Source organism: Quercus suber, unplaced genomic scaffold, assembly GCF_002906115.3.
Source record: "Quercus suber isolate HL8 unplaced genomic scaffold, Cork oak 2.0 scaffold_51, whole genome shotgun sequence".
Lineage (NCBI taxonomy): Eukaryota > Viridiplantae > Streptophyta > Magnoliopsida > Fagales > Fagaceae > Quercus > Quercus suber.
Genome location: NW_027069516.1, coordinates 2,022,450 through 2,033,904, shown reverse-complemented (window position 1 = coordinate 2,033,904; position 11,455 = coordinate 2,022,450). Strand labels below are relative to the sequence as shown.

General features: G+C 37.1%; 1 protein-coding gene across 1 annotated transcript; it reads left to right on the top strand.

The window, feature by feature from the left end:
* Positions 1-1,826: 1,826 nt before the first annotated feature.
* Positions 1,827-11,084, top strand: LOC136066914 (uncharacterized; the record flags this gene model as incomplete). The annotated part of the gene is made up of 5 exons (XM_065771968.1): positions 1,827-1,997; positions 2,112-3,873; positions 7,196-7,485; positions 8,360-9,231; positions 9,317-11,084. Coding segments are annotated over 5 exons (4,272 nt in total), but the record flags the coding sequence as incomplete, so codon positions are not given.
* Positions 11,085-11,455: the final 371 nt, after the last annotated feature.

The window sequence follows — 11,455 nt, the reverse complement described above, 5'->3', positions numbered from 1 at the left end:
GGCTCACAGGTGGATTTCTTAGTCCACATTGAATTTCCTGTAGTGAATGTTTACATAGTCATAATATGAAGTCTGTTTATTTTATAACTTACTTTGAGGCAATTACCATGGTTCTGGGCACCATTGATGAGGTCTGTTTTTAGGCTTTTTTGAAACATTTTGAAATATGTTTTAAAGAAGAGCATGTTGTATGCATGCTATAGAATAATTTATCATTTAACAATAGATAAATAAGTCAAAGATGCTACTGACTAGTCTGCTTGCCTGCTTCCAGTCTTGGTTGCATAAAATACTCAAAGAGGCTAAATGGTACATTCAGTTTTAATTAATTGATCTATCATGTGAACCCAATTGGCAATAGGCGGGGCTACTGGTTCGCTGTCCTAGTGTCTTCTTATTTATCTATCATGGAAAAGGGACAAACGAATTCTTAAGTTTAAGATAGTAGTGGTCAAGTTAGAAAATGTTACTCTAGGACCCTGGGGTGAGCCATTGGCCTCATGTATGCACATTATATATATATATATATATATATATATATATATTTTTTTTTGATGACATAGGAGAACTTTACTTAGATTAGTTGCACGTCACAGAGCATACTGTACAACAATCTTTATTGTTAATCAAACTCCTATGGGTAACTGACCCCACCCGCTAGAACCAGTTACCGGGTAATCCAAGGGCTTTTCACCTCTGACAGGCTAAACAGTTTATCCTCATGCCTAGGAGGCATTAATAAATTATATATATAAGATAGGGCTGTATATTCATTTTGTTAGGACTTAGGAGTGAGCACTGATTAACGTAATTAAATAACCTAGTAACTTTGATGAATGCCTTGAAGTCTGACTCTTGACTATTTGTGGAGAAAATTTCTCTCTTCTACTAAAGGTTGAAAAACTACTTAATATTCTTCCCAATGCAACCAGAAAAGCTCTTCTTTTGGCAAGTTGGGCCTGATAGGTGCTCTTATTGTGATTGTGTGTTGGAGGAAATTCTATACCAGTATTCACTAAAAAAAAAAAAGAAAGGAAAAGGAAAAAAAAATGGTGTTCTATTCTAGTATATTCACCAGTACAGTTATAGCTTTTTTTTTTTTTTTTTTTTAATTTTTTTTTATAGGTGCCAGTACAGTTATAGTTTGGTAAGGAATATACTATAGTGTTATGTTTTATGTGCATACGACAGAGGAGCACAATCTCCTAAGCTTTAGACAATTCTGATCCAAGCATCTAGGAAGTCAAAGGAGGGACCATCAAGAGAAGTGTGATCATCACAATTGATCTACAGGAGTTTCGTGAATAGAGTATATTAATTTAGGTTTAAGTCTCTAATATACTTTTCCACTTAAACAGATTAGTTTGAGGTTTCCTATTGTCTATAGAATCTGGATTTGTATGAGTCTGTAGTCTCATTCCTCTGTATTAGTTCTTTGGTTTGCATTATTTTTACAGTGGTATGCTCTTAACTGATACTGATGAAGATAATGGTTGGTCTGCAATAGCTCCAGTCTTGAGTTATTTAGTTCTTTTTCCTTTGTTGTCATGACAATTTTTGTTTCCTTGACTTGCTGTGCTTATCAGATTATTATGGGTTAAGATTATAAACCTTGTCATATATTGCCATGTGATGGAACACAGTAGTTAGGTGTAAGCAGCAATCTTTTTCACTTATTGTAAACTACTTATATCTATTTATGTGCCTACTTCTCCTTTCTGTCTCTTTATTCTCTGAAATTTATTGGCTTAATAGATGTGGTACTAGAAGTTAATATCATTTATTATTCACTTATTTGTAGTTCATCTACTATCATGTTACAGTAAATCTTCATACATTGTGATTTGTGTTTGAAGGTTTATTTTGCTGGTTTGGGATGTTTAAAGAACGTAAGGGCTGCCCTTTGCAGAGGAAGGGCTTTAAAATGCACCCGCTGTGGGAGGCGAGGAGCGACTATTGGATGCCGGGTTGATCGGTGTCCAAAAACGTACCACTTGGTTGGTTTTTGTTGTCCTTGGAATGATTTTCTGTTCTTTTATTTTGTGGATAACGCAGCCATCTACTGTTCTACCAGCGTTTATAAGAATTTATATGCTATCTATGTTTTGCAGCCTTGTGCACGAGCTAAAGGTTGCATCTTTGATCATCGCAAATTTCTTATTGCCTGCACAGATCATCGGCGTTTTTTTCAACCTCAAGGTAATCAATATCTGACCCGGATAAAGAAATTGAAGGCTAAGAAAATGAAGTTGGAAATGAGGAAGCTTTCAAATGATGCTGGGCGAAAGGATATTGAAGCAGAAGAGAAATGGTTGGAAAATTGTGGCGAGGATGAAGAATTTTTGAAACGTGAGAGCAAGAGGCTTCACCGAGACTTATTAAGAATTGCACCTGTGTATATTGGAGGCTCAGAATCAGAGAGTGGAAAATTGTTTCAGGGTTGGGATTCGGTTGCTGGGCTTCAAGATGTCATACGATGCATGAAGGAAGTTGTCATATTACCTTTGTTATATCCTGAGTTCTTTAATAATCTTGGCATTACACCTCCTAGAGGTGTTCTTTTGCATGGGTATCCTGGAACAGGTAAGACTCTGGTGGTTCGGGCACTGATAGGTGCATGTGCTCGTGGTGATAAACGGATAGCATATTTTGCTCGCAAAGGTGCTGATTGCTTAGGAAAATATGTTGGTGATGCTGAGCGCCAGCTGAGACTCTTGTTTCAGGTTGCTGAAAGATGTCAACCTTCTATAATATTCTTTGATGAGATAGATGGGTTGGCACCCTCCCGCACAAGGCAGCAGGATCAGACTCATAGTTCAGTTGTGTCAACATTGCTTGCTTTATTAGATGGTTTAAAGTCTCGAGGTTCAGTCATAGTAATAGGTGCAACAAATCGTCCAGATGCTGTTGATCCAGCGTTAAGGCGACCTGGGAGATTTGATCGGGAGATTTATTTTCCACTGCCATCAGTTGAGGACAGAGCTGCCATTTTGTCGCTACACACTCAAAGGTGGCCAAAACCAGTTACTGGATCCTTGCTTAATTGGATTGCAAAAAATACCGCAGGTTTTGCTGGTGCTGATCTGCAGGCTCTTTGTACTCAAGCAGCCATTACTGCTTTGAAGAGGAATTTCCCTTTGCAGCAAGTTTTATCTGCAGCTGGGGAGAAAGTTTCTGGTCATAAGCGCCTTCCTCTTCCTGCCTTTGCAGTAGAGGAGAGGGATTGGTTAGAGGCTCTATTGTTTTCTCCACCTCCATGCTCTCGTAGGGAAGCAGGAATTGCTGCTAATGATATAGTATCTGCTCCCCTTCCCAGACATCTTGTTCCTTGTCTGCTGCAATCGTTATGCACTCTGCTAGTTTCCCTTTATCATGATGAACGCCTAGGGCTACCAACTCCTATTTCTAAAGCTGCTGCAATGATTGAAAGTGTAATGGTTTCTGCTTTAGATAAGAAGCAAATGCCTACTGATTGTTGGTGGTCCCATCTTGATGATTTTATCAAAGAAGCAGATGTTGCAAAGGAACTAGAGAGAAAACTTTCATATTCAGGCATTTTATTTGGAGATGCTGACTTTGCTGGTTCTGATGTGTCTAATGATAACACTGTTGATAACTTTGTACAGTTTGAACCTTCAATAAAATATCATGGTGACACTCGCTCAAGTTTGTTACAAAATATATCAATTTCATCAGCAAAAACATCAGGATTCCGATTATTGATTGCTGGAAGTCCCAGATCTGGACAGAGGCATCTTGCTTCTTGCCTTCTCCACTGCTTTGTTGGGAATTTTGAGATTCAAAAGATTGATTTGGCTACAGTTTCACAAGAAGGACATGGAGATGTGGTGCAGGGGATAACACAATTATTAAGTATGTGTCCCTCTCTTTATCTTGTTTTTAGCTTCTTTTATGCTGTAGATTGTTCAAACTATAAGCAAACATGAGTTTCACAACTGACTGCCTATCTAGTCTCTAGTGACATTATAATGGCTTGCCAACATATTAGTTGTGTACCACATATTCTTCTACCATGCTCTTTGAGTGGGCATGAATTTTTCTATATAACTAGATTACTTAATTCCTGTGCCTATTCTTGATATGGGGATGCTAGGGGTTAATGGTCAAATGCGTTTGCATGAGGTGCTTCTGGTGCTGATGATATCCTATGTAATGGAAGCTTTTGTGTGTAAAATTACTTCTGTTAATTGTTTTTGGTGGTAGGGAGCATGAGGACAATTTTATTTTAATCTAGTTTTATTTGATTTTAGAAGTCAATTGAACATTTACTATTGGACCATTGCATTTTATTCTAGGTCTTATTCGCTAAATTGGGTAATTGGTGTTTTACCTAATTTCCTAGAGCAATGGTTAATTTTGTCATTCAATGATCGGGTTTTCGAGTTTGGCCCAAGTCAATTAAGTTAAGGTTTAGTCCTAGTAGTCTATATAAGTGCGCCATTGGACTCCAATATGGACGGTTTTATGATTGATGAATACAAACTTTGTTGGTATTATGCCAAAGGCTTGTGTTGATTCCAATTTCCAAGCAATCTTAAGTGCTAAAGCCTAGGGTTCAGACTACTTTAGTTGGCGAAACCTAGGGTTTTTTTCTATTCTTCTCCTTATTTTTTGCAATTCTATATGAGAATTTCATCCTGAATATCTTACACAAAGTTTGTACAATAAAGTGTAGCTGTAGCTTAGTTTTCTGGTCCTTATGGTGTTAGTTTGTGGAAAAATATTAGAAGAGGGTGGCATTCCTTATTTCGGTTTATTCTATATGAAATTGGAGATGGATCAAAAGTGCAGTTTTGGCTTGATCGTTGGTGTGGATCTTCTCCCCTTGCAGACCGTTATCCTGATTTATATAGGATTTGTTGCAACAAAGAGGCAAGTGTAGGGGATCTTATGAAGTTCACCAATGGAGTACTCCACTGGGATCTTCAGTTCTGTAGGGAGGTGCATAACCGTGAATTGGAAGCTTTCAGGAGTTTCATCAATTCCATTTATTGCACCCCTGTAAGGGGGATCGGGGAGGATAAGAGATGTTGGCTGCCTGTAAGAGTAAGGGATTCACGGTCAGTGCTTACTACCATCTTCTAGCTGGCCATAGTGAGCAGTTTTTCCCTTGGAAAAGCATTTGGAAGCAGAAGATCCCCTCTAGAGTGGCTTTCTTTGTATGGACAGCAGCCTTGGGGAAATGTCTAACTATTGACAACTTAAGGAAAAGAAAGATTTGCATTTTGGACTGGTGTTTCATGTGCAAGTGTAATAGTGAAACTATTGACCATCTCTTCCTTCATTGCACGGTTGCTCTAGAGTTGTGGGATATGGTTTTTGGGTTATTTGGAGTTTGTTGGGTTATGCCTTTCTCTGTTGTTGGGCTTTTGGCTTGCTGGCAAGGTCGTTTTGGTCGCCATCGTAATGGAGATCTTTGGATGGTTGTTCCTCATTGTTTGATGTGGTGTATTTGGAAGGAGAGAAATAGTAGGTGTTTTGAAGACAAGGAGCGTTCCATGCCTGATCTCAAGCTTCTTTTTTTTAGAACCTTGATTGGTTTTCTGTGTGGAGAAACCATCCTTTTTCTTCTATTTTGGATTTTCTTGATTTTTGTAATGTTCGTTTTTGATTTGTTCACCTCTGTATACTCCCTGTGTACTTCGGTGTTCCTCTCTTTTTGATTTCAATGAATCTATTACTTATCAAAAAAAAAAGTAGTTAAATCTACCATCAGTTAGATTTCTGCTTTCATGTAGCTTTTAGGGAGCAAAAATATGTACTTCACTGGTAAAGCTAAATTTTGTTGTTCTCTCTTGATACTTTCTGTATTGCTATAGATTTTTATCTTTTTCCTTGTTCTGTCCAAAATGATATTATTATATTTTTCCGCATCAACAAGGCATTGATGGTTGACGTTATAATCTAAGGCTTCATTTTAGCTAATTAGGATATTAGTATTTTATTTTATGTCTTGTTTAATTTCCTAAATCAAGTTTATTTTCTTTAAATCACTTTCCTATTGAAACTTCCATGCAAACCAAAAGATGGTTTGAATAGTTGTAAATCAACTTTCCTCTCTTTTCTTCACTTTCATAAGCACTCATTGAAGACTTTGAGTGTCTGATGCATGTTTAGGCCCTCAAGAAGCTTGGAAAGCTCATACCTAATAGATGGTTCCCATCCTTGGCAGGGTGGGTATGATATCTAATATGGACTTTTTTTTTCTTCTCTAATTAAATAAAAGAATTAGTTACTTATCAAAAAAACTAATATGAATTTTGTTTCATTGAAAAGCAATGCTTTCAAATAATGAGTGTTTAAGCAGCATTTACTACAATGGGCTGAGCCCGAGTTTCATTAGCTTGATCTAAATGGGGGATGGAAGGGAGAAATGGGCAGGCAAACTTAGACCATTTATTAATTGATAATGAGTAAAGGCATATGACAATGTAGAGAACATGGTGGTGAGTATGTTTTGGTGTATCGTGAAAAAAATTGCTAATAATAAATATCATCAATTATAAAACCGTTGTGAGGAGGTTTCTATACCTGCAATTTGCAGGGCCTCAACAAATGGGCTAATATCATTGTTTGGCATTGCTGCTAGTGTTTTAAATTCATTATTTGGAGTTTACTTTGAGAAACAAACTTTTGAAACTTTGTTGAAATCCCTAGATCAGTTCCTAACTATTTGACCTGTGCTCATCTATATTGCTTTATTGTGATCATGCCAACATTATCACAAGACCAACATGTGGCAGTACTCAGTATACCTTTGCCTTAATTTTTTTTACAATGAATTATTATGCTAAGAGAGAAAGTGGTTGGGTTTCGCTCACAACAAAGAAGAGTGCTATTTTGTTCTCACACACTGATTCCTTAAGTCTCCTTCTCTCTTGAAGACATGCTCCCTTATCTCCTTGCACACCATTTTCCCTAAAAGATAGGCTTCGTATCACTAAGGTACCCCCTAATGTCTTGCAACCATTTTGTGAATGGGGTTGCTGTGTATTTCCAATAATTATTTACCTATAAAAAAAAAGGGTATTTCCAATAATTATAATGTGAATGAGGTTTTTCAGTCAACTTCTGTTCAAATTATAACATAAGTTGAATCTTGATGAATTAAGTACTTTCATGGCTATAATTAAATTCATATAAAAATGTCCTCATGACTATCTGTCCTTGGCAGTGAAATGTGCTAGTGTGGGGTCATGTGTTGTATTTATGCCAAGAATTGATTTGTGGGCTGTGGAGAAAAGTCAAGTTATTGAGGAGAGTGATTCCAGTTCAAAACACCATCAGTTTCCTGATTTCATACATGGTCAAGCTATTCAAAAGGAGAATGAGTTTAGTACACAGAAAATCAAATCAGCAAAGATGGATGACTGCCTTTGTGCTGTCCAAAGTGCTTCACATGCCTGGAGCTCATTTATTGAGCATGTGGAATCTATATGCGCGTCTACATCCTTGATGATTCTGGTACGAAATAAAATTGTCCATTTCTATCTTTGTGTCCGATGATCACATTAAAATCTCAAAACATGTTTTGGTACTTTTTTTAATTTTTTTTTTAATAAGACATGTTTCAGTATCTAGAATTGGATAAATTAATGTTTGTTATTTGTTGATTTAAGCCATCTTTCAAGAGGAGCCAATGTTCCATCTGAAAATGAAAAGTTGATTTTTCCCTCTCCTGTGGGCGGTGTGGTTGGTTCTTTGTTTCTTCTATAAATCATAGATGTCTTTTTAAGTAACATATATTATAACATTACAGTGATAAGCATAAGCCCCCACCCAGGGTGCCACAGCAGTAAGGAAGAGTTCCTGGACTAACTGTAAACCCAGAATTCTCTAGTTCAACTCCGAGCTGAGGTATTTTGCGATTTACCTGATGCCTGCTCAGCAGGGATGTGTAGGCATCCAGGGTTTGCCCCTCAGGGGTGGTGACGGTGGTCCCACAGGCCCATACCTTGAGGGGGGTTCCTCATCATTTAAAAAAAAAAAAAAAAAGTGTTCCTCATCATAAAATTGAAACAATACTCAAGGAAAAAATTCCACTGTAGCTCAATGGTTATTCATAATAAACTTATCCAAAAAAAAACTCAATGGCCAAGACAAAATGTTGATCGATAATGTTTGATATGTCTTCCTGTGTTTTGCTATAAATTTATAGCTGTCTTTAAAGTAACATGTATGTTAACGTTACAGTGATTATGAATGTTGGCATTTGCTCAGTTCTTTTGCATTATAAGTTCATTAATGATGGTGCAGTACTTATATGCTTGATAATGTAGTCAATTTTTCTTTCTATACAATATAGCGTATTCTCATAACGATTTTAATTTGCCCACAGGCTACTTCAGAAATTCCGTATACAGTACTTCCACATAAAATAAGGCAGTTCTTTAAGAGTCACTTATCAAATTGCAGTCAGTCAACTCCTTCAGAGCACACTGTCCCTCGATTCTCTGTGCAGATTGATGGCAATTTCTGCCATGATGATAAGGTGATCAATCTCTCTGCAGAAGAGTTATCAAAGGATATACTTAGACAGCTTGTTCAGCTCATTCATAAAAAATCTCACTTACATACCAGTTCATGCAAGGAGTATACAACTTGTGATTCCATTAAAGGCTATACAGATAAAATAAATCATAGTTCAGATCATGGATCAGGTAACATACATGAGGGTAACTCACAATTTCCTGATGAGTCTTCTATAAAAGTTACACAACCACCCAACAATAGAATTGTGAAGGGGAAATCAAGCTTGCTGTTAGCAATTTCAACATTTGGCTATCAAATTCTGCGATATCCTCATTTTGCTGAACTCTGTTGGGTCACTTCAAAATTGAAAGAAGGTCCCTCTGCTGACATAAATGGACCTTGGAAGGGCTGGCCTTTCAATTCTTGTATAATTCGTCCTAATGACTCCTTAGAAAAGGTAGCTGTTGCTTGTGGTGCCAGCACTATTAAAAGCAAAGAAAAATCTGGACTAGTTAGAGGCCTTATTGCTGTTGGTTTATTGGCATATAGAGGTTCCTACACATCACTTAGGGAAGTCTCCTTTGAGGTGCGCAAGGTTCTTGAGCTCCTAGTTGGACAGATCAATGAAAAGGTTCAAGCTGGAAAAGACAGATATCAATTCGTTCGTATTTTGTCGCAAGTAGCTTATCTGGAAGATATGGTTATTAGCTGGGCGTACTCACTGCAGAGGTACTATTGGTATTTCCACTAACAAGCTTGAATAATTATTTTCATTTTTTTAATTGTTATGATGTTATCTAATAACCATTCCTTCCATTTTCAGTTTAGAGATGGATGCTCCAACAGTAGTGCAAGACCCTATGCTAACTAGTATGGAATCTGTAGATAAGCACATTACATGTGTGGATAATCAAGTTCAAAGTGAGGAATGCAGGTCAAATGCTTGTGGCAATAGTTGTGATGAACCAGAAGTGCTGGAGGAAAGTCCTCAAGGAATTGCTGCTGAAAAAATTGAATTTGTTGACTTGAGCAAAGGAAATGGTGATTTAAGTTATCCTTGCTCTGAGAAAAGGGTTGCAATTTCCGAAAAAGGTTCTCCACAGAAAATTGGCCACTTGGGTCATTCAACCATGGATGAACTTCACAAATCTGCTGATGCTAATCAGTTGGTTGGTAAAATTTTAAATAAGCAGAATGGGATGAAATCTGGACCTTATAGAATGGAAAATACTGAAAGTCATGCATTGGTGGATGATAACTCTAGATCCTCAATACATTCTAATGGATTTGCATTCATAGAATCTAGTGTACTTTCTGAGAATGGTCTCAGTAGATCTGGTGAATTGGGCTCCATGGAAGTCTGCAACCAGGTTAATGGTTTGCCCTCAACAAGGACTGGTGCTTCATGCAGTGATGGTAAGCCTGATGCTGATAAGCAAGCAGTGGATAACAGTTTCTCCCCGAGCAACACCAGTATTTCTGGCAAGGGGATTGTTTGTTTGTATCAATGTTGCCCTGAATGCCTATACAACCTTCACGGTTTGATGCAGAAAATCCTTATTCGTGTATGGGGATTAAATGGGAGCCATTGGACGGTAGAGGATGTCCACGATGTTGTTGCCTCATTATCTGTGGATATTCTTTCTGCATTTAAAAAAGTTTACATTTCTGAAAATTTCAGTGGTTCATTTGATGGGAAACTGAAAGATAGGAGGAATGTTGAATGTCCAGAAATGAGAAATTGTCATTGTGAAAATTCAGGAAATAGTGGTGTCATGCCGATGGAATGTAGTTGTCACTCCATAAGCCAAAGTGTAACTGCAAAAGCAAATGCCTCCAAAAATACTCGACTCAGGCTTGATTCGAAATTTCTTTTCAGAGATGGTGTACTGGTTCATGTAGATCCTGGCAAGGATGTTTCCTTTCACTGTAAATTTGAGACTTTGTGCCTATGTTCTCTTATAGAGTTGATAGTAATGACCAAGCAGCCTTTTGATTGATTTGATGTTTTAACAAGCTTTGATTGCTCTGCCATGGCAGTGATTGCCACTGCGACGGGATTTAGGTGTGAAACAATTTTCAAGAGATGAAAAAGAAACCAAATTTTGTCGACTGTTTCAGTGCAGTTCCTTTTCTTCTTTGATGAGCAACGATAGTAGGGCAGTTTTGCTTTTCCCCAAAACTACCTATAGAATTTTTGACTCATTGCTAGAAGCTAATCTACACGGTGTAAGTATCATTTTCTGTTAGGTGATTTATGCCTTCGTATGTATAAAGCTCTTATTTCATATTCCCTTATGTATATTTTGATGGTATCACCATTTTTTTGGGGGTTAATACAAGTGCAGCTAATAACTGCATGTTTACGAGACTAACTGAAGTAGATATAGGCAATGTCAAACGGTAGAAAGTTTGTAATGTTATGTTTTGACGAGCTAATAGGTATACTGCGGCTGCATTAGAAGTGTGTTTACATGTTGTGGCCGGAAATTTTATGTAGAGGTGAAATTCTTAGCTGGGTACAATTTTATGAGCCACTGTATAAACTAACATTTTATTTTTTTTCGTTCCAAAGATGTTTTAATAATTTAGTGCCTTAGACGTTGATGAGCAGGATTATCTGCAAAATCAAGGGAAAATGTGGTCCCCAGTGCCATAAAAAACATGGGTTAGGTTTGGATCGAGAAAAATTTTGCAATTACTCTTAGGATGATATTTTTTATAATATTTTTCATCACAATTGTTGATATAATGCTGTGATTAGTACATAATTAAAGTCATATTAGTAGTTATTTATAGTTTTTTACTGCTTATGTAGTTGCGATTGTTTTATATAAAAAGCATGATTTGATAAGCTTTCCTGTCAAGAATCAAGCTTTAAGACTGTTTTTTTCAAGCTGGATTTTGTAGAATCTAAGTGCACAACATTTCATTTGGAATCAAACAACAATTGAGTTCTTGA